The sequence below is a fragment of the Saimiri boliviensis genome, chromosome 15 (assembly GCF_048565385.1).
Source record: "Saimiri boliviensis isolate mSaiBol1 chromosome 15, mSaiBol1.pri, whole genome shotgun sequence".
NCBI lineage: Eukaryota > Metazoa > Chordata > Mammalia > Primates > Cebidae > Saimiri > Saimiri boliviensis.
Window position 1 is genome coordinate 91,363,845 of NC_133463.1, and position 22,518 is coordinate 91,386,362.

The 22,518-nt window shown below is 55.7% G+C and overlaps 1 protein-coding gene across 4 annotated transcripts; it reads left to right on the forward strand.

Annotated features, from left to right (window-relative positions):
• Positions 1-1,265: 1,265 nt before the first annotated feature.
• Positions 1,266-22,317, forward strand: LOC104649935 (IQ motif and ankyrin repeat domain-containing protein 1-like). 4 transcript variants are annotated; one of them, XM_074387280.1, is made up of 3 exons: positions 1,266-1,467; positions 5,027-5,116; positions 21,497-22,317. In XM_074387280.1, exons 1-3 carry the CDS (start codon positions 1,383-1,385, stop codon positions 21,601-21,603), a joined length of 282 nt encoding a protein of 93 aa, XP_074243381.1. In that variant the 5' UTR covers positions 1,266-1,382; the 3' UTR covers positions 21,604-22,317. The 4 variants fall into 4 exon arrangements, with proteins under 4 accessions (XP_074243381.1, XP_039320382.1, XP_039320380.1 ...); XM_039464448.2 differs by lacking the exon at positions 21,497-22,317 and adding an exon at positions 9,680-9,862; XM_039464446.2 differs by lacking the exon at positions 21,497-22,317 and adding an exon at positions 6,868-9,739.
• The last annotated feature ends 201 nt before the right edge of the window (positions 22,318-22,518 follow it).

Consider the following 22,518-nt stretch of genomic DNA (forward strand, 5'->3'; position numbering starts at 1 on the left):
AAATGACCTGTCCCTCATCCTTCGTGTGCACCGACCCCCCATGCACACGCGGGCCCGGGTTGAGCTGTTCCTCACATACACCGACCGCACCAGCACAGAAGACTGCTCAGGAAGGCAGAACCCACAAGCACACTCAGGGCCGCAGACCAGGCACCCAGGAACGTGCCGACGTCTGCACACGTGGAGGACCCCACCTGATATGGGATCCCTGACACTGACCCCACAGGCAAACAGGGCATGCCGTATTCACACTGACTCAGAGCACAGGGGACCTCCCTCACACGTACGGAACCCTGGGTGTACACACGGGGACCCTACAGAAACCAAGCCCCACACGGATAAGGGGCCCAGCGTGCACATCAAGCCCCACATGCCAGGTGCCCCCCACCCCCCCATGTACACAGCAACCCCCACACACCACCCCAAGCTGCCCCTGGTGCTCCAGTCCCCCTCAGGCCCTCGCTTAGGGCCCCTACCCGCACTTAGACCCTGCCCTGCACTGGGTTATCCGCTCGAACCACCACACCTGGCCCCTGCCACTCCCACCCCAAGAACTGGCCCTCCTGAACCCTTTCGTCGGCCATCAGTCACCTTCCTCTTTGTCTCTCTTACCATGTGATGATCTTATTTTGTTTTCAGAGTCACTCCCATTTCATTTGTTCCTTCCCCAAACACTAAGTGATACCCCACTGGTGCCAGCATGTGGGAAACATGGGTGAGGGGGTGAGACCAGTGCCCAGGCAATTGTGCTGCAGCGGGTGAGGGTCGTGGAGCACCGGCGAGGACCCCGACAGGCTGGGGCAGGCAGTAGGAGCCTCCCAGGGATGAACGTGGGGGTCAGCTGTGTGGACTAGGGAGAGGGGTGATGCTCCAGGGCCTGACAATAGCATCTGCCAAGGCCGGGACCCAGAGAGGGTCTGAGAGTGTGGATGGGTCAGTGCCTTGCGTGGCTGGGGAGCAGGCTCAGGGGTTGACTGGGTTCCCAGGCCGTGGAGAGGCAGGGAGGCGTCAGCAGAGGGGCTGCACTCGTGCCTGTGGTGAGAACCCAGCAGCTTGGAGCAGGGAGGTGAGTGCTGGACTCCAGATCCTGGGCCCGGCAGGGGGATGGGCTGAGCCTGGGGTTGGGGGGCAGGCAAGCCGGGACTGGAGGACTGGGGGATGGGCTGTGGTCAAGTGCTCTTGCCAGGCATCCTGGCTCAAGCTACTGGGCACACACCTGGGGCAGGCAGGCAGGCAGGCATGACATCAGCTGGGAAGCCTCAGGAGAGCCCGTCTTCCTGCTGTCATCCACTCAGGCCCGCGTGGTGGGCCCTGTTCCCCACTGCAGCTGCCCTCTGCCACTCTGAGCACCCCGTCTCTGGTCCTTCTCACCCCCCAGGAGAATGCACAGTAAGAAGAGGGGCCCGAAAGCTGCAGCTGGAAAGTGGCAGACGCCCCACCCTGGGCCCAAGTCGAGAGCCATTGCTGGTGAGTGCACCCTCTGACCTCCAGAGCACTGTCACCCAGACACTGGCCTGCGAGACCCTCTATGTAGCCACAGAGAGACACCCCCTCTGAGAAGAGCCCTCCTTCCAAGAGAGGCTTTCAGGGGATCTCAGAGTTGGGATTGGGTGTGACTGACTGAGGGTTCGGAGTCCATTCATTCATCTCTGACCCTGAGCCTGAATCTTACACCCCTGGGGTTGGGGTGGGGCCTGGGGACAGCACTCAGAGAAGCCCTGCTTTGGAACACATGGAGGTGGGAAGGGGGCAGGAGCACGTGGGAGGGGCTTAGGTGGCCAAAAATGGGTTTTGAAAGAGGAGGGCTTGAGACCAAGTCTAAGCGTGTGGTCCGCTCTGACTCTGCTCCATCGGGGGCGTCCTGTGCCGCCCTCTGCCTGCTGCTTTGCTCCCAGGCCACCTTCTCCATAGTCACTCCCAGGTTGGATGGTGACAGCTCACCTGGGTTGGATTTTCCTGTGGCTCAGGAAGGAGCCTTCCCCCTCTGCGCCCCCGCCGGCCCCACCTTCCCTGTTGTCGCTCCCTTGCCCTGACTCCCGTTTATTCTCTGTGCTGGCTGTGAACACATTCCAGACTGCAGACCTGGGGTCCTTCAGCACGCAGGCCTGCACTGGGGTCTGTGCTTGCTAAGGGAGCACACACCCTTCTCCCCAGACTGCCCCTCTGCTTAGAGTGGGCCTGGCCCGACACCCCTGGATGCCAGAGAGCTCCCAGGTTCACCGGGAACAGGTGGGGTGATGGCGCCCACTCCTCCATGCCAGGCTAGGGTTAGAGTCTAGTTCCCCAAAATAGCCCCAGCCGCGTCTGAGGCGGGCAGCCCTCCTGGAATGAGGATAATGGGCCCAGGCACCGCGTGCTGCTTCCGCAGTCTCTAGCCCTGAGTGCACTGCACTCCAATAAACAGGGGGCAGGGCAGGCGGACCAGCAAGCCAGCCAGGAAACTGGGTTGTGGGGGGTGGGGGGCTGCATTCAGTTCTGCTACCTGGTGCTTCTGTGCACACCCAGACCCTCACCCTGCCCTGCACCCATACACTGCCCTGGACAGTCCTGGCCCAGCCTGCCTGGGTCTGCTGCGGGGACACCTCTGTCCCTGAACAAGTATCTGCCCTCAGCGCCTGTTTCCACCGAGCCCTGGGCAGCCTGGACAGGCTGGCTGTGCCTTGGTCATGCAGTGCCGTGTGGCAGGCACCCACTTCACTTGGCAGATGTGAAGATGGGCCCACAGATGCCCGCCTCCAGCCTGGCATCCTGGCCCTCCACAGGCATATCTAGGTTGCTGGAGTGGCCCCCACACCAACCCAACGGTCCGGGGCCCCTCCCTGCCACCCGCTCCAGGCCTTACCTGGCCCTGGGTCTGCAGTGCTTCGGGCCCCTCACTCCGGAGCTGCTCCAGGGCCACAGCCAGCTGCAGCCCCTCCACGTGTGCCCAGGCCTGCTCCTCCTGCAGCTGCTGCAGCCACAGCTGCTCCTCCTGCAGCTGCTGCAGCCACAGCTGCTCCTCCTGCCACAGCTGCATCTGCAGCTGGACCTGCCGCCAGCGGCCCTCCAGCAGCAGCTGCTCCTGGGCCAGGCACAGCTGGACCTCATGGAGCCTCAGCAGTTCGGGGCCCAGGGCCGGCATGGGGCCCTCAGCTCCACAGCCCTCCATGTGCCCGGCGAGAACCAGCACCAGCTCAGACCCTGGAGCAGTGGCCTGCTCTGGCCTCAAGGCTGCCTGTGGCTGCTCTGGCCCAGCCACCCTGGGGTGTCCCTGAGGAGCTCGCTCGATGCTGGTCACGTGCCCCGTAGGGGCCACCCCCGCTTCCCCCTCAGGGCCCCCTGGGGTCGGGGGCGGGGGCTGGACCTCAGGGCCCTGCTGGCCGGCTGCCGGCTGGGCCCTGCCCGCCCTCCTGGCCCGGGGTTTGCGGCCGCGACCTCGTTTCCCAGACATGGCCCTGGCTCCAGCGCCTCCTTCACCAGGTGTCTGCTCCCCAGGGGCCGTGGCTCATCGACCTTGGCCTCAGTCAGGCCGGCTCAGAGGGCGTCCCGGGAGGCCACGGTGGCTGTGCGCTCCCACGCCGGGCTCGGCCCCCTGTTCCAGGCCCTGCCCCCTGGCTGGTGCCCACGGCACCACAGCTCGGGACTCTGGCTCTGCCTCTGCCTATGGGCCTCACTGGCCCCACTCGGCGGGGCCTGGCCACACCAGGGAGTTTATAGGGACTCTGCAGCTGGGCGGCTTGCCCGGGCCGACGCGCTGACACGGCGGGCACAGGGCTTTACAGGCCACGGGCCCTGCTGGCGAGACAGGGAGGGAGGCTGAGAAGCCGGAGGAGGCAGCGCAGCGCCGGGCGTGCCTGGTCCTGCCCTGGGCGGCACCGATGCCCCCCGCCCCTGCCCCACCCCAGCTCCCCCGGTCCCACATCTGGGCGAGGGAAACTCGAACTGTAGGCCACAGAGCCAGGAGCTGCATCCTGGCCGCACTGACCCTCAGGGCCCAGACCCTCACTGGCCACAGATACCCTGAGCCCAGCTGGCCCCAGGAACCCACAGCCCCAGCCCACCCTGAGCACTCCGGAGGCCTCCAGGGCAGTTAGCATGCTCACAGGAGCCCCGCTGGGGTTTGAGCTTGCCCATGGCATTCGGTGGAGACAAAGGACCCAGGGACCCGGGGGAGCTAGGGCAGGGCTCGGGCCACAGTGCTGTGGCTGGCGGGAGAGCCTGGGCCCTTGGAGACTCACAGAGCAGTCTGTGAACTGATGTGGGGCCAAAAGAAACGATCGCGCAGCGATGGAGGTGGGGGCTCTTGGTGGCATCCCGGCTCGGAGCTGTCCGCCCTGCCCACTGCGACCAGGGCCTGAAGAGCCTGGGCCAGAGCTGCCTTTGGGTCTCAGGATTGGAGGTGGGGGTGCAGGGCTAGCCCAAAATGCTAGCATCCCCTGGGCTTCTTGTTGGGAGGGTGGGCTCCAGGTGGGCTCCTCCCTAGCGTTTCCCCAGCCTGGGGCCGCTGACTCACACCCACGCCCAGGGCCCCATCCCAGCCGGCTCAGCCACACTGGCCAGACTGGTTTGCCTGGCCCAACCCTGCCCGGAGCATACCCGCTCCTGTCTAACCCCAGAAGCTCAGGAGCAGAGAGACAGCCATCTGCCAGGGGAGCACCGAATTGAACACAGAGACAGGAAGGGCCTGGGGGAGGGCGGTGGCGCACGGTGGGGGACAGCAGCGGGGGTGGGCGGGGACAGCAAGCAGCACTGCCAGCCCACAGGGTCCTCCAACCAGAGGTGCAACCTGCCCACCCTGGGCCCACCAGAGCCCAGGCCTGTTCTTGCTGGCTGGCCCTGGCCTGTGCCTCCCCGAGCCTCCCCGGCCCCACTGTGCGTGGTGGGGGAGGAGCCCGTGCTCCTTAAGGTTGTCCTGCGGCAGAGACCCGGGTGGGGCCTCCCTAGCGGCCGGGACCCACGGCCCTTTTGGTGCCCAGTGAGTGCCTCTCGCGGCTGATGGGGCCGGGGCCCTCACACCCCAAGCTCACTGACAGTCCTTTTTCTCTAGGGAAGCCCGGGGAGAACCATCCACCGCAGAGGAAAGCCGGCGAGCAGGCGAGGCAGCCTGAGCCTGCCGAGAACGCCGAGGCCCCGACAGGTGAGAGCCACGCCCGGGGGGTGGGCGCGTGGGCCGGGACACACGCGGTGTGGGGCCGCGCCGGCGTGACACGTGCCCGTGTGGGTGAGTGCTCGGCACAGGCCTGCGGCACGCACGAGCGCCCTCGCGGGGGTCGGGGCGCCTCCTTCCCGGCACCTCCAGATGCGCGCCGGGCGGCAGGAAACGGCGGCCAGCCGCCTTCGCAGGCTCCGCAGGTCCCAGCCCGCGCTGCTCCCCACCGGGCCGACTCCTCAAACCCTCCCGGCCCAGAACCGCAGAGGCTCGGCAGCGCCCCCAGCGTCGCCGGTCCCCGCCGGCCCCTCGCTGCCCGTTCTGTCCTGGCCGCTGCGACCTCCCGCTTCCGCGCTGGTGCCGGGCACGCCTCCCCCTGGTGCCGCCTGCTCCCCGGCGGGCGCCGCTCCACGGAGCCTGCGCGGCCTCGTGGCCCACATCAGGTCTGACCCTGGTGCGTCCCTGCTGGGCATGGGCCATGCTGGCTGCAGCCTCCAGATGCCGGCGGGCACCAGCCAGCGTGCCTCCAGCCCAGGCCCTGGCGCCACCCATCGCCTGATCGCCTGTGTACCCCCCACCCCGCTCCGGTGCTGGGATCAAGCCTGACCCTGTCCTGAGGACGGAAGTAGTGACAGTTGTTTGATGAGACTCTGAGGCGCGCGGGAGCGTGCGTGGAAAGGCCGGCTGGGATGTGAGCGGCGGAGCGGGTCCAGTAGCTGCGGATTTGGGCTTGGCAAGAGGCAGCAGGGGACACAGGCAAGGCCAGGCCCTAGGAAGCGCTGCCACTGAAGGCCGGCACCGAGGCTCTGCCCGGGACGGTCTCCAGTTGACCCTGTGTCTTGCTGTCGCTTTCTCCTGGTGGGAAACCAAGAGGCAGCTCTCCTGCTCTTGGGGTCAGGGAAAGGCGGGGGTGCCCCCGCTTCGCTTTCCGTAGGTGGAGGTGGACTCTGAGCCGGCCTCCAGGACGGTCCAGCATCACTGCCTGGGTGTCTTGGGAGCCTTGGCTGCTCTGCAGGGTGTGGGGCAGACAGGAGCAGGGGGCCCCGTGACCCCTGCCGTGGTGCCTCTTTTTGCTACAAAGTGGGTTTCCAGCTTGGGAGCTGTGCTGCCGGGGGTGCTGGGACCACATAGGTGGGGTTGGCAGGCAGGATTCTACGCATCTGCTAGGAACGTCTGTTTTAGCCAGAATAGACGGTGTTTCCTTGGGAGCAGCAGGGGTCGAGTGAAACTGCTCGGCCTCCAGGTGGGAGGCTCAGGGCTGGGCACTTAGTGTTGAGGATGTGCCAGGCTCCAGCCTGCAGCCCTGGCTGCCCGGCTCACGGGTCCTTGGAAGAGTCCATGCCGCTGACTCAGCGCGTTCTGTGCTGTGGGGACACCTGGTCGCCATCACATGGACACGCTATTTTTGCTCTCGGAGTCTATTCCAGGAAGTCCATCCAGACAGAGCACGCCTTCCCAGCCTCCTCCTCGCGGCCTGCAGCCCTGCCGTCACCACACGTCTGGTGATCTGTAAAGAGGGCTTGTCCACGTGGGTGGCCCTGCTCTAGCTGTGTGAAAAGGAGCTCCTGGTGGTGTAGCCACCGTTCCTGCCCCCATACCACTCTGCCCCGGGCCTGCTGGCTGCTGTCCATGACGCAGTCATGATGTCACCGGCCTGTCTGCATCCCCGACTCTCCCTAGGGGCGTCCCCACAAGACGCAGAGCCTTCCCTTGAGCTTGGCCTTCCCTGCTCCTCACAGGCCCACCCCCAGCCTTTCCCAGCTGTCCTTGTCACCGCTGTCCTGTGGTTCTCCACTTCAGGCCCTGGAGAGCCAGCCCAGCCCTCACCGGCGTCTGGAGTCAGTGATACACAGAGCTCAAGCGACTCTTCCCATCTACAGGAAGTGGGTGACCAGGTGCCCCCGGGGGGGCTGTCCCCCGCTGCTGTCCCCCAGGACCTCCCTGCACGGGACTACGGCGTGGGCTGTGCTGGCTGCAGTCTCCGTGCAGGGGAGGCCGGGCCAGAGTCGGTGCCAGCGTGTGGGAGCCCTTTCCCGCCTTTGCTCCGCACCAGCGTCCTCCCCAGGAGCCGTCTGCGCTGCGAAAGGGGGAGAATGCGATGTGGTCGCTTGGGCCCCGGGACCCACCTGTGCCATCTGGGCCAGGCCCCGCACACACCGTTTCCACCACACGGTAGATGGCTGCTGGCTGCCCGAGGCTGTGACTGCAGAGCTGCTTTCTGAAGGAAAAATAGCCTCCACCAGGAAGGTGTGGCTGAGCCCCAGAGCCCCAGAAACCTGTGGGAGGCTACACACCTACCCTACTCCCCACACCTCCCGCACAGCGGATCCTCCAACTGGACAGTGTGGTCCCAGCGGCCCAGCAAGTCACACCTCAGCCGGCAGCCCTGGCCACACTGCGGGCGGTGAGCCTCTTGGCCTCTCAGTCAGCAGGTGGGGCAGTGGCCCCAAATGTAGCCTGTGCTGCCACTACAGTGCTAAGGGGCCTGCCAAGCACGGGGTCTTCTTGCTGGACAAAGGCCCGGGTGCAAGCATCTGTCTTTTGCCCCACAGTGTCCTGGCACAGTCCAGATCTGTTGACCCTTTCACCGGGTGCTTTCCCCCCACCCCCAGGACTCCTGGGACTATCAAGGTGCCCCGGAGATGGGGTCCCTTTGCCACCACAGATGGAGGGGCTTCAAACCACACCCACCAGCTCTGCAGGGTGGCTGCGTGGCACGGCCTCGTGGGGCTGACGTCCCGGCCACGCTGAAGCCTCCTTCCCTCTGGCTCTCCACTTCTGCCTCCCTCTCCCACTATTTTCGGTTTGGGAGTTTGTTTTTTCTTTCTTTTCTTTTTTTTTTTTTTAAGAGATGGGGTCAGCTGTCTGACCCAGGCTGGAATCCAGGTGCTATTCCCAGGCGTAACCCTAGCTCACTGCAGCCTCCAACTCCTGAGCTCAGGCGATCCTCCCGCCTCAGCCTGAGCAGCTGGGACTGCAGGTGTGTGCTCCCATGTCAGGCGAGCCTCTTTCGGTATGACTGCGTAGGCTTTTCTCCATCTTTTCTTCATCTTTGCAGTTTTTCTTCTCAAGGACTTGGGCTCTTTGACTTGAGTAGTTCAGTCTGGAGTTTGCGGGGATGGAAAACCTCGAGAATGCATATGCTTAGCATTTAGACACGCGCTCCCTCCTCATTTGCTTGGTGGAATTAGGATTGCACTTGGAAATGCAGTCTGGGGTGTGTTCTTGAGGCCGAACTTCTGTAGATCTGGGCGGACATTTAATGCCTGGCCGCGAAGCCTGCAGCAGAAGTGAGTGAAGAAACATCTACCTTATACTGTATATTTTTAAAAATGACTTTGTTGTGTGAATAATTATGCTTTCATTCACAGATAAATGAGATTAGAAACACTACTTTTATATATTGTAGTTTTTAGTTCCTGAACGCCCTGTGGATTCACTTTTCATAGATTGTAGTTCCTTTTTGAAAATTATCAACATTTATGTCCATTTCCAAATAAGAAAAATTCATATTTTCCTTAATATAGTTATGATGCCTATTTAAAGCTCTTTTCCTGCTAAATTAACATCTGGGCCAGCTGTTCATCTGCTTCTATTAGCCAGCTTTTTTCTCTTGTTTTAATTTTCTTTTTTTTTTTGATTAATAAAGCATTTAATTTTCTTTCTTTTTTCGAGACAGCATCCTGCTAGGTTGCCCAGGCCGGCCTCGAAACCCTAGACTCACATGATCTCCGTCTTGGCCCCCTGAGTAGCTGGGATTATAGGCATGAGCCACCATGCCTGGCTCCTCTTCCACTTTTTTTTTGAGACAGAGTCTTGCTTTAGTCACCCTGGCTGGAGTGCAATGGCACAATCTCGTCTCACTACAACGTCCACCTCCCAGGTTCAAGCGATTCTCCTGCTTCTGCCTCCCGAGTAGCTGGGATTATAGGCACCTGCCGCCACGCCAGGCTAATGTTTGTACTTCTAGTGGAGATGTACACCATGTTGTCCGGGCTGGTCTCGAACTCCTGACCTCATGATCTACCTGCCTTGGCCTCCCAAAGTTCTGGGATTACAGGCGTGAGCCACCACGCCCGGCCGCCTCTTCCACTTTTACAGATCCTCACGATCGCATGGAATCTCCTGGGTAATCTGGTACCGTCTTCCTGGCTTAAGGTCATCCAGTTAGCAACCTTAATCCCTCTGCAACCTCCGTTCCCTTCTTGGGCATCACCTCGAGTATTCACAGGTTCCAGGGAGCAGCAGGTGGACATCTTTGGGGGACCTTATTCCACCCACCAGAAAGCTTAGGAGCACCCACAGCCCTGAGGCGAAGGAGGGAGGGAGTGCTACTGTCTGCCGGTGGAGGTGAATGCTTTTGCCCCTCCCGAGTGAGGACATTGAGAGGAAAGAATTTGCCAAAATGCCGGGCACACACCAAGTGCAGAGGCTATATTGCTCTGCTGCAGCGCAGACCCCTCCCGGCGTGGCAGCTCCCATTGGCCCTGCTGCCCATTCAAGTCTACTGCAGTTCCGTCACCCACTGTCATTATGACTTTGTTTTTGCAGAGGCCAGACAGGTGAGCCTAATGGAGGTGTGTCGGGAGCGCCACGTCTGCTTCGCTGGCCTCTGATGTTGTTACCTCCGCAGTTTCTCCAGCGAAGGCACTCCTTCCGTCAGGCGCGGTCTTGGTGGAGGCAGGAAGTTCCGTAGGCCCGCACTTGGTTCTTTCTGCTGTAACGACCCTTACTCCTCTGGCCAAGGAGCCCGTGCGAGCATTCGGCTGGCGGCTAAGAATGTGTATCCCAATAAACAGGGCAGATCTACAGACCTGCCGGGCCTGTTAGAGATGGGCTTGGGCCACGGCGCCTCCCGCCACTCCCAGAGTCCCGGTGTCAGCGTCAGTGTCTGGCTGTACACTGTTGTTTTTTTTTTTTTTTTTGAGACGCAGTTTTGCTCTTGTTACCCAGGCTGGAGTGCAATGGCGTGATCTCGGCTCACCGCAAACTCCGCCTCCTAGGTTCAGGCAATTCTCCTGCCTCAGCCTCCTGAGTAGCTGGGATTACAGGCACGTGCCACCATGCCCAGCTAATTTTTTATATTTTTAGTAGAGACGGGGTTTCACCATGTTGACCAGGATGGTCTCGATCTGTTGACCTCGTGATCCACCCACCTCAGCCTCCCAAAGTGCTGGGATTACAGGCTTGAGCCACCGCGCCCGGCTTTGGCTGTACACTGTTTTCCCCAGTCCTCCAAAAGCCTCTCTCTGTCCCTCGCCAGTGACACTGCACGCGGGCAAATGGCCACAGACTCCGTCGGGGGCACAGTGGGCGCGTAACCGGTGGGAGCCGTGGGAGAGCCGCGTGCCCAGGGGCTTCCAGCTGCCGCTTCGATTTGACAGCTGTGAGTCTGAATTTGACTGAAATCTGGAAACTGGGTGAGGGGCGGTGACGGCTGCTGTCCAGCTGGCAGGGCCTGACGTGTCTCTGGTCATACTCACTGGGGCAGCAACACCCTGCTGACCGCGTTCCCAGGCCAAGGCCTCCTGAGTGCCGCCCTCGCTTTCTGCCCACCGCGGTACCCACCTTGCCTCTGACAGTTAAATGCTGCCGGGTAACCTCTTCTCTTCCAGAATCCCACGTCCAAGTAGATACTAGGGCAGGCAGTTCTATGACTGTTTTCCCCAGTATCAACCCAAGCTTACAGGGGACAGTCACCACAGAGCTCCTGAAAGATGCCAGTAGTTCGCTCATTTGTACATTTCTTCTTCTTTTGGATGGAGTCATGCTCTGTTGCCCAGGCTGGAGTGCAATGGCATGATCTCAGCTCACTGCAGCCTCCACCTCCCAGGTTCAAGCGATTCTCCTGTAGAGAACTGAGTAGAGTAGTAGACACGGGGTTTCACCATGTTGCCCAGGCTGGTCTCAAACTCCTGACCTCAGGTGATCCACCCACCTCGGCCTCCCAAAGTGCTGGGATTACAGGCCTGAGCCAGCATACCCAGCCTCATTCATGCGTTTCTTGTTGTTGTTTGAGACAGGGTCTTGCTCCGTTACCTGGAGTGCAGTAATGTGATCACTGCAGCCTCAACCTCTTGGGCTCAAGCAATCCTCCCACCTCAGCCTTCCGAGTAGCTAGGACTATAGATGTGCACCACCATGCCCGGCTAATTTTTTTCTTTTGTAGAGATGGGATCTCACTACGTTGCTAAGGCTAGTCTTGAACTCCTGGCCTCAAGCAATCCTCCCACCTCGGCCTCCCAAAGTGCTGGGATTACAGGCTCGAGCCACCATGCCCGGCCCTTCTTTTAGCACCTTACATACATTGGCCCACTGCTTTCTGGCTTCCGAGTTTCTGATGAAAAATCTGCGGTCATTTTATTGAGAGTCCCTTGTATGTGACAAGCTGCTTTCCTCTTGCTACCTTCAGGGTTTTCTCTAACTGTGTTTCAGAAGTTTGACTGTAATGTGTCTCAGTGTGGCTCGCTTTGAGTTCATTTTACTTGGAGTTACTTGAGCTGCTTGGATGTTTATATGCATGTCTTCCTTCAAATCTGGGAAGTTTTCAGCTATTATTTCTTCAAACATAGTCATATGCTGCATAAAGACATTTTGGTCATCGACAGACCGCATATAGGAGAGTGGTCCTCAAATATTATAATACTGTATTTTTGCTGTACCTTTTACGTTTATATGTACTTAGATACACAAATACTCACCCTTGTGTTATAATCGTCTAAGTATTAAATACAGTAACACGCTGTACATAGTTGTAGCCTCAGAGCAGTAATCTACACAGCACATAGTTTAGATGTACAGTAGCTATACCATGTAGACCCATGTAAGTACCGTCTGCGATGTTCACACCATGATGAGACCACATGAGGGTGCGTTTTTCAGAACATATTTTTGTTGCTAAGTGATGCCTTACTGTATTCTCTCTGCCCCTTTCTCTTTCTTCTCTTTCTGAGGCACCCAAAATGTATGTGTTGGCCTGTTTGATGACCCACAGGTCCCTTAGTCTCTGTTCACTTTTTTCTTTTCTTTTTTTTTTTTTTTTGAGACGGAGTTTCGCTCTTGTTACCCAGGCTGGAGTGCAATGGCACGATCTCGGCTCACCGCAACCTCCGCCTCCTGGGTTCAGGCAATTCTCGTGCCTCAGCCTCCTAAGTAGCTGGGATTACAGGCACGCGCCACCATGCCCAGCTAGTTTTTGTATTTTTAGTAGAGACGGGGTTTCACCATGTTGACCAGGATGGTCTCGATCTCTTGACCTCGTGATCCACCCGCCTCGGCCTCCCAAAGTGCTGGGATTACAGGCTTGAGCCACCGCGCCCGGCTCACTTTTTTTTTTTTTCTTTAAGACAAGGTCTCACTCTGTCACCCAGGTTGGAGTGCAGTGGCACAATCACAGTTCACTGCAACCTGTGCTCGAGCAGTCCTCCCTCCTCAGCCTCCTGAGTAGCTGGGAGTAAGGCATATGCCACCACACCTGGCTATGTTTCTTTTTCTGGAGATGGAGTCTCACTCTGTCGCCCAGGCTGGAGTGCAGTGGTGTGGTCTCGGCTCACTGTAACCTCCACCTCCCATGTTCAAACAATTCTCCTGCCTCAGCCTCCCAAGTAGCTGGGGTTACAGGTGCCCACCACCACACCTGGCTAATTTTTGTATTTTTAGTAGAGATGGGGTTTCACCATGTTGGCCAGGCTGGTCCCGAACTCCTGACCGCAGGTGGTCCACCTGCCTAGCCTCCCAAAGTGCTGGAATTATAGGCGTGAACCACTGTACCCAGCTTTTCAAAGATAGTTTCTGTTAATAACGTGGTAACTCTGGAAATCAGATTCTCCTCCTTCCCCAGGGTTTGCTGGGTTGTGTTCGTTTTCTTTGCTTTTCTACCGTTAGAGGTTACCTCTGTTCCAAGGCTCAGCTGGGGCATAACCTTAAGGTCTTCTTGGGACTCTTCTGAGCCTTTCTTTGGCATTTATGGTCACTTTCTAATTTCCCAGTATATTCAGTTGTTTTGAATGTCCTAGCCTTTCATGTTTGGCTCCTAAGAGGAGAAAAAGAGAAAAATTAAGAGGGAAAAAAGGTACCAGCTCTTTAAATCCCTGGACATCACTTCAGCCAGAGGGGGAGGTGGGGCGGGGTGGGGACAGTGGCTGCCCCGTGATCCATTGCTGTTTAACAGGTGACCACAAACATCATGACTAGCTCATTGTCTCACGGTTTCTGTGGGTCAGGAGTCCTGGCACAGCCTAAATGGATCCTCCGGCTTGGAACCTGTCCCAAGGCTGACGCCAGGGTCTTCCATCTCAGGGACTGACTGGGAAGGATGCACTTGCACACTTACATGGTTGTTGATGAAATTCAATTTATTTCTTCTTTCTTTTTTTTTTTTTGAGATAGAGTTTTGCTCTTGTTGCCCAGGCTGGAGTGCAATGGCCCAATCTCAGCTCACCGAAACCTCCGCCTCCCGGGTTCAAGTGATTCTCCTGCCTCAGCCTCCCGAGTACCTGGGATTACAGGCGCCTATCACTGGCCTGGCTAATTTTTTTTTTTTTTTTTTTTTTTTTTTTTTTTTTTTTTTTTAGTAGAGACGAGGTTTCTCCATGTTGGTCAGGCTGGTCTCAAACTCCCGACCTCAGGTGATCCACCCAAAGTGCTGGGATTACAGGCGTGAGCCACCGTGCCCAGACTTTTTTTTTTTTTTTTTTTTTTTGAGACGGAATTTCGCTCTTGCTGTCCAGGCTGGAGTGCAATGGCACAGTCTTGGCTTACTGCAACCTCTGGCTTCCAGGTTCAAGTGATTCTCTTGCCTCAGCCTCCCGAGTAGCTGGGATTACAGGCGCCTGCCACTGTGCCCAGCTAATTTTTTGTAGTTGTGGTAGAAATGGGGTTTCTCCATCTTGGTCAGGCTGGTCTTGAACCCCTGACCTCAGGTGATCCACCAGTCTTGGTCTCCCAAAGTGCTGGGATTACAGGCAAGAGCCACTGCACCTGGCCGAAATTCAATTTTTTGTGGGTGGTTGGGCTGGGGGCCCCCATGTCTTGCTAGCTGTCAGTCTTGCTACACGAGCCTCTGCCTAGGACATCTTACAACATGGCAGCTTAATTCATCAAAGCCTACAGGGGAGTCTGCCATCAAGACAAAGGTAGCAGTCTTATGTAATGCAATTACAGGAACGACCTCCCATTACCTTTGTTGTATTCTCTTGGTTAGAAGCAAGACACAGGTCCCACCCACACTCAAGGGGAAGGAATTACACAAGGCGTGAGTACGAGGAGCAAGGGTAACTGAGGCCATTATAGAGCTTTCCCCCACAGCCCTGCAGGGTCTGGTGGGCGTTCTTTTGTGTGGCGAGATGATAGATCACAGGAAAGGAAGACACAAGACACAGAGATAAGGGAAGAATTCAGCTGGGCCCCGGGGCCCACCGCTACCAAGGCGGAGTCCAGCAGTGGCCGAATGCCTGGGCGCGCTGATACTTACTGTTTACAGGGCCAGGGGCAGGGGCAGGAGAGTGACTCATCTGACAGCACATCACGTGCTTACAGGACAGGGGCCCCCTCCTTTCAGGTAGCCGCTGCAAGGGAGAGAGGCACATATGTCAGCATCTTGCTACACACTCATCGGAAAGATCAAAGGCTTCCCCTACTCTTCTCACAACTTCTAAGAATGTAAAAGGAGCTCCAGGTGGGAAAGCGGAACGTGAAAGTGGACAAGGATGGTGACTGTCGGAGCACAGCGCCACGGAGAGGCATTTAAGCCCCTGGATGTCTGCGGGCCGGCCTGGCTGATGTCAGGCCTTCCTCAAGAGCCGGGCAGAGCAGTGTTCTCTGAACTCCCCCAGTGAAAGGGAAACTCCCCTTCACGGCCTGCTAAGTAGCGGGCGCCTTCCCAGGGGCTGGCGCTACCGCAGGGCTCTCACTCTTACCTCCTGATCACTTCTCACCAGTGTCCCTTTGCTTCCTCATTATATTTCACCAATGATGTCCATACTGTAAGGCTAAAATGATTCTATGCTATAATACTAAAGCAAAGATTAATCAAGATAACGATTTAATAAGATTGATTATATAGTTGATGACGTGATTGTTTCTAAATCTATTTGGTGTCACTGCTATAACTGAGTAATCAGTTGTTTATGATACTGGGACAGCCTGTGCCTTCAGTCTCTGGCCTTGGCACCTGGGCAACTTTCTTCCCACACAGCACCATAAATCGGTCACTGATTCAAAGCATATACTGCATCCCATAAGATACAACGATATATTTCCAGCACTCCTGTCACAGGCATCTAAGCCGCCAGGACTTTTGCAAACCCAGTTTTTTTTTTTAAGTACAGTAACATGCTGTAACCCAGTTTCTAACGTTTCATCTTTATCTCATGATGAATTGCTGGTGTTTAGGCACAGCCTGATGGCTCGGTGGCGCTGGTGCCACCGGTTCATGATGACTACTCGGGATCAAAGGTGTTTGCTACTCTGTGTTCATTAGGTCTAACCAGGATACATTCATCAGTGTAGTGTATCAGTTCTTGCTTGTGTGGGTGTGTGTGGGGGGGGCGGGGGCGAGACAATAAAGGTCTCTGGATTCGATGACCTTAGCGAGTGGAAGGACTGACCTAGCAGTGAGGCAAGAATATGAGGGTGTTTCATCAGCCCTATTAGGTAAAAACCTACTGTTTCTGGTTATCCTTGCTATGGGAAGTAAAGGTTCCTCTTCAAAGTTTTCTTTCTTGTTAAAGAATAAATCATAAGTGTGCTAATAACTCTTTGTTAAGCCCTATCCTATGTAGCTGTTCGGCATGTAGTATAGTCTATGTCTTTGTACTTTAACCAAGATCTCTGTGCTGGATGTGCTCACAGGCATGTCCCAGCTCACAGCCTGTGCCCCTTACCTGTTTAGAAAAGTTTTAAGTTATTAACCAATTGAGTTTTAGTTTAAATTGTGAGGTCTGGCTCCAACCAGCAGAGATCAGACACAGCGGTAGGGCAACCCCAAATGCATAAGGGATAAATATGTCAGCTTTTCCTTTGTTCATTGTACTCTTGTGGCAAGATGGCTCGTGAGGGTAGCCTCACCGCAGTGCAGGAAGTAAAAAAGTAGAAATTGCTTTGCTGAGAAATCCTTTGTCTCAGTGCTAATTTTTCTTTGTGGCACTGAGCATCTATTTCCAACACTTGTAAATTATTATTTTTCACGTTCTAAAAGACTAAACAGACTGGGCATGGTGGCTCGCCTTGGGCGGATCACCTGAGGCCAGGCGTTTGAGACCAGCCTGACCAACATGGAGAAACCCCGTCTCTACTAAAAATACAAAATTAGCTGGGCATGGTGGTGCATGCCTGTAATCCCAGCTACTTGGGAGGCTGAGGCAGGAGAATCGCTTGAACCCGGGAGGCAGAGGTTTCAGTGAGCTGAGATCACGCCATTGCACTCCAGCCTGGGCATCAAGAACAAAACTCCAGCTCAAAAAAGATGAAACATTTTAGCTGGGTGAAGGGATGCTTTTAACTCTTAAAACTCTAGAACACAAGAACAACAAAAATAGCTGTACATTTTCAGCTAGAACAAAAAGGCATTCTCCTACACAAAACACTGTAATTTTCCCACTACTCCAAAGGAATCCAATAACTAATTTTACAGTGAAGGGGCCTGGATCAAAGCTGGAAGTGACTCCCGGCCCCCAATAGAACATGAGTCACAGGCCCCTGTATGGGTCCCAGGGTCCAGGCATCTAAGAACCAGCACTGCTGGGGCCCAGCTCTGGTTTCTTCCTTCCCCGATGGGGCCAGCTGGAGTTTCCGGGCTGCCTTGCAGAGACCAAAGCTGAGCACATGAACAGGGCTCCAAGTCAAGATCTCCTCCTGCCTTTGTCTTCCCTCCCCTGGCCTGAGCGCTGCAGCTGGGCCCCAGGAGGCAAATTTTCAGGAAGCTGGAGAGCATCTGCCGCACCGCCATGCCGAGAAGAGCTCCGGTGGGCTTTCTCCATAGCAGTACTTTGTGGCGGGGTCCCGGTTGGTGGGACGTGGCCCCCGGATGAGGTCCTGCATGTGGCCAGACATGATTCAATACTGACCTTCAAGTGCCATGAAGAGGTTCTGGAACACCATGGTGCTCCAGGAAAAACTGCTGGTTGGGCTGCAGGAGACACGGTCAGCAGCCATCACAGCAGTACTGCTTTGCGCGAGGGACGTGGACGTTACAGCCTTTCCCCAGCAAAGCCCTCCTCTCACAAACGTAACCTGGTTCATCCATGACGAGGAGCTTCTCTTGAAGGGTTCTGTCACTGATTGCTTGGGGGACTGCTACTGCCCAGGTTAAACTGCATGTTCCCCAGGATGGGCTGGTCATGCTCTTGAACCTGGAGGAGAGTCCGACATCTCGGTCCCTCTCTTCCTGCCTGAAGGTGCTGCTGAGGACATGGACGAGGACAGCCTGGGCGAGGGCCCCACATGCCCAGCAACCCCATCCTTGCGAATTATTATAGGGAGAAAAGCATTTTCCTGGCCAGTGGTTCCCTCCAGGTGCCAGGAGTCATGTTGATTTGCTCCAGAAAATATATCACATCTGGAACAGCAGGTGCAATTGGAATAACCACCTGCTGAGCTTCGTGAAAATCCAGGCTCTCCGGGGACGCTCGCCTTCCGCCCACTGAGCTCGGAAGTCAGGTGGGGGCTGTGCCAGAGATCCCCAGCACTGCATCTTTCACATCTCTGGGGGCGTAGCACAAACCTCTGCGGTTTCACCAGCCATGCAGTCTAGATTTTAGCTCATTAACCTGGTAGGAAAGAGAAATTACAGGGCTTCCATTTAACTTTTGACACCATGACAGCTGTAACTCTGTGGGTCGCAAAGCCGGTGTGAGGGTGCTGCCGGGCTGTGGGATGTCTTTTTAGCTACACACTGAGGAGCTTGCAAAGTGACCACAGCCAGTGTCTGCTGAACTCCCAGGCCCAGCTCAAGATGAACTTGGACCAAAATTGCATGATCCCTGACCGTCAGCTGCCACTTTGACTGGTGGACCACCGTGGTTTCGGGGCCCTAGAATTTGGTGCGATCTCATCTCTAAACAACAACAAAAAAAGCTGTGAGCTGATAGTGGCAGGTGCCTGTCGTCCCAGCTTCTCGGGAGGCTGAGGTGAGAGGGTGCCTCGGGCCTGGGAGCTGAGGCCGCCGTGAACCCTGAGCGTGCCACCGCACAACAGCCCGGGCCAGAGGGAGGCCCCGTGTCCAAAATAAACAAGGTACTAAACTCCTTATGAAGAATGTCCAAACAGCTCTGTAAGTCTAAAGTACCAAGAAGGACCCCAGGCCACCACGGAGGTCACTCCGGAAGCACCGATGCCCCCGAGTGGGAGCAGAGAAGCGGCAGGGTTGCCTGCCCTCGGCATTGCCCGGGGTCCTGCCGGGGCCGGTCATCCCCGCGCAGGCGGCCGGGGAGAAGGGGGTGGGGGCGGGGTGGGGAGCGGGGGGAAGGGCGTAGGATGGGGATGGGGGGTCGGGGGTCGGGGGTCGGAGCCTGCGGGGCAGCGCGGGGCCGACTTTGGGCTCGGGAAGACGGGGCGGCGGGACCTTCTGGTGCGCGCCACCGAGGACGGACGGTCAGGCAGGCGCGCGGCCCTGGAGACGCAGCCCGAACCGGGGCGTCAATGCCGGGTTCGCAGGGAGCCCCGGGGCGCGGGGCCGGGTGGGGCCGGAGGTGGCGCCGCCCGTGAGCCGCGTGCCCGAGAAGGGACCTGGCTTCACCCCCGGGGCCCCAAACGCCAGCCTCGTCTCGGGGCGGCCTCCGTCTCCCTGGGGGTCAGACACCGGGAGGCGCGGGAGCTCCGGCCCAGGAAGCTGCACGTGGACGGGCGCCGCCGACTCAGACCGTCGGTTCCACTGCTCCTGCCTTTCTGACCCAACCTTGGTTTTTCATGTTTAACAAGTATGCATCCAAATCTTGTATTTATCTAATTTTGAACAACGACATGCCAACAGCCATAATGACGACTCGGCCCGGCGGGGTAACTCACCCCTGTAATCCCAGTACTTTAGGAGGCCTATATGGGAGGATTGCTTCAGCCCAGGAGTTCGAGACCAGCCTGGGCAACATAGTGAGACCCCCAGCTCTACCAAAAACATTTTTAAAAAGCATTAGCTTCCTGCAGTGCCAGCTACTCGGGAGGCTGAGGTAGGAGGACTACTTGAGCCCAGGGAGGTCGAGGCTGTGGTGAGCTGAGATCATGCCACTACACTCCAGCGGGGGAGACAGAGCAAGACCCTGCCTCAAAAAAACAAAACCAACGAAACAAAAATGTGAAGCCTTATAGCTATATGTAAGGTTTTAAAATTAAATTTCAATAGAAAATTTCAGATTAGTTTTTTTTGCAAAGAAGTATTATAGGATCTGTAATAAAAAGCATAACATATATTAGGATAGAAATATGCCCTAATATATATGATGATTCTAGGAGAGACACAAAGTGGGGTAGAGATGAAATCTCAAGGAGAATAACACAATCTATCATTTCTACTAATCGTAGAGCTTGTGTATGTCTAAACAGTGTGATTATGGGGGTCCAATCATTTATGGTATTTGTATTTCATTGGTAAAGTAAGAGTTTACTTTAAAATGTATCGATATTCCAGAAATCTGATCCTTTGTAACTATTTAAACTTCTTAGGAAAAGATTTAGATGTCAGCATAGAAATTCACCAGGCATGGTGACAGAGGCCTGTATTCCCAGCTACTCCGGAGGCTGAGGTGGAAGAATCGCTTGAACCCGGGAGTTTGAGGTTGCAGTGAGCCAAGATTGCACCATGGCACTCCAGCCTGGGCAACAGTGCGAAACTCTGCCTCAAAAAAAAAAAAAAAAAAAAAAAGAAAAAAGAAAGAAAGAAAGAAGTTTGAGGACCACAATATAGATGGTGTTCAGAATCTTACCAGGAGTCAGGCCCGGTGTGGCCAGCTATGCCCACCTGCCAGGCATGCATGTCTCACCAGGCCACAGGTCCTATCCCGGTGCCCTCATCAGCGTACTGCACTGTCAGGATCACCTCAGGGGTGTTGAGACCGCCAAGCTCCCTGTGGACCAAACTGTGGCACAGAAAGCACAGGACAAGATGGGAAGGTTTGCTGATGCCTCCCAAGGAGGGCAGATTGCTTCTGGTGAACGCTGACTGGGATAGGAAAGAACAGTTACCAGATCAATCGCTGCGTAACAGGTGCTCAATTGTATTGATTTGTTTCTTTAAGGCAGGCGGCCCCCTGAGGCCATTTATCCGACGCCCCCCCCCCCCCCCGCACTTCAGGAAGGGGCACCTCTTTCATCGGTGGTCAGTGAGAGGAGCACAGTATGTGGCGGCCCTCCAACAGTCTGAGGGACGGTGAACTGGCCCCCTGTGTAAAAAGTTTGGGGACACTTGCTTTAAGGAGAACGCATTTCAAACAGCAGCTGCAAGGGGAGTCACCTTCTGACTGGGCTGAGGATGGCCTAGGCATTCCCCAAAACCATCGTTTTCTGCCGAAAGATGGAGAAAGAAGTCTCACACTGCCGCTAGTCTATGCAAGCCCTCGTAACGCTGTGCGTTCTCTGACAGGCTGCCGTGGCAGGAAATCCACGGCTCTCCTCCTGGCTTTTCTTGGTGAGGCGAGGGGTGATAACGTAGCTGACATCTGCTGAATACTTGCTGTGTGTGAGACCCTGCTCCAAGTAGTTTATATTTATTAGCCAATGTGGTTTGGTTCCCTCCGAATCTCATATTGAAATGTGATCCCCAACGCCCAAAGTGGGGCCTCATGGGAGGTGTTTGGGTCACGGGGGCGGATGCCGCTCCTCACCCTCATGAGTTCTCACTCTGTGAGATCACAAGCTCACAGGAGAGCTGATTGGTTACAGCGCCTGGCATCGTTCTTGCTCCGCCACTTGTCACGTGGCACACCTGCTCCTCCTTTACCTTCTACCATGAGGAAAGGCTTCCTGAGGCCCCAGAAGCTGAGCAGACACAGGTGCCAAGCTTGTGCAGCCTGCAGAACCACGAGCCAAGTCAACCTCTTCTCTTTATAAATTACCCAGTCTCAGGTGTTCCTTTAGAGCAACGCAAGACCAGAGGAACGTGTTAGCCAAGTGATCCTCCAAACAAAAACTCCACAAGCTCTAGAGGCAGTGGAGTCGTCATCCCTCTTTTAACACATGAATGCAGTGGGGCGGGGGCTTAAACTGGTAATTTCCTATTATACAACATATGATAATTCATTTCAACAGAGTCACAAAAAGTCCCTCAAGCTTTGATTTTTGGAATTTAGGAGTATTTAGCTCGCTCTGGGAATAGAGGGATGATTCTCCTTCAAGGACTGTGCAGTTGTTTAACATTCTGTGTTCCTCTGATACTCTCAGCAGTGCGAGAACACAGAGGGAATGTGCCCGTCTATGGAGGTGCCCGCGGGAGGACTCGGCAGCAGAGGGTTCCACCCACACGGGAAAGATGGACAGCTACTGGGTAGCAGAAACAAACCCAACAAAACCTGACTCATAAAACCTGTGAGCAACGCCCCCAAATCCGAAGAAGCTGCGGATCACAAATCAGCCAGTATTCCAGTATCCCAGTATTCAGAAATAACAAATGTGCAGACCGGGAGCAGTGACTCCCGCTTAAACCCCAGGACTCGGGGAAGTCAAGGTGGGAGGATCACTTGAGCCCAGGAGTTTGAGACCAGCCTGGGCAATAGGCAATATGCAATATGGCGAGACTCCGTCTCTTAAAATAAATAAATAAATAAATGTGCCGGGCATGGTGGCACATCCTTGTAGTCCCAGCTCCTCAGGAGGCTGAGGTGAGGGTGGGTCACCTGAGCCTGCGAGGTGAAGTCTACAGTCAGTGAGCCGTGATGGCATCACCGAACTCCAGCCTTGGCAACAAAGCAAGACCCTGTCTCTAAAAGGAAAAACAAACAAAAATTGAAAAAAAAAAAAAAAAAAAAAACAAACAAATGTGCAAACATTTGATGAATAATCCAAATATTTCTCTCCATTTTTACAGGGGTAAATTTCCATAATTATGGAGAGGCAGAAAGAGGTGGAGAGAGAGAGAATTTCATAACAGCGGGATATTTTATACATTTCATTTTAAAAATAAAATGTTAAATTTAACAAATGAAAATAAACTAGTGAAGCTCAAGGAATTGCTGGATGCATAAAAATCTCTTTAAAATTGTGTACAAAAGAACATATGTGATATACATGCGCCTCGGTAAGGACAGTAGAATGTGGAGGCTGCATGTCGCCAGCATGATCACATCCTGGTCTGTTTCCACTCCTCCCCGTAGACGAATCCACTCTTACAAATGTGCTCACCATTCCCTTACTTTTAAAAGATAATTTTCAAAAAATAAAAAATAAAATAAAATAAAATCATATAT

What these genes read in the sequence shown, in the direction of transcription:
- LOC104649935 (XM_074387279.1), top strand. Translation starts at nt 1,383, where the DNA reads ATGCACAGTAAGAAGAGGGGCCCGAAAGCTGCAGCTGGAAAGTGGCAG. An exon ending in CAAGTCGAGAGCCATTGCTG is followed by an intron (nt 1,468 to 5,026) that starts GTGAGTGCACCC and finishes CTTTTTCTCTAG; the next exon opens with GGAAGCCCGGGGAGAACCAT.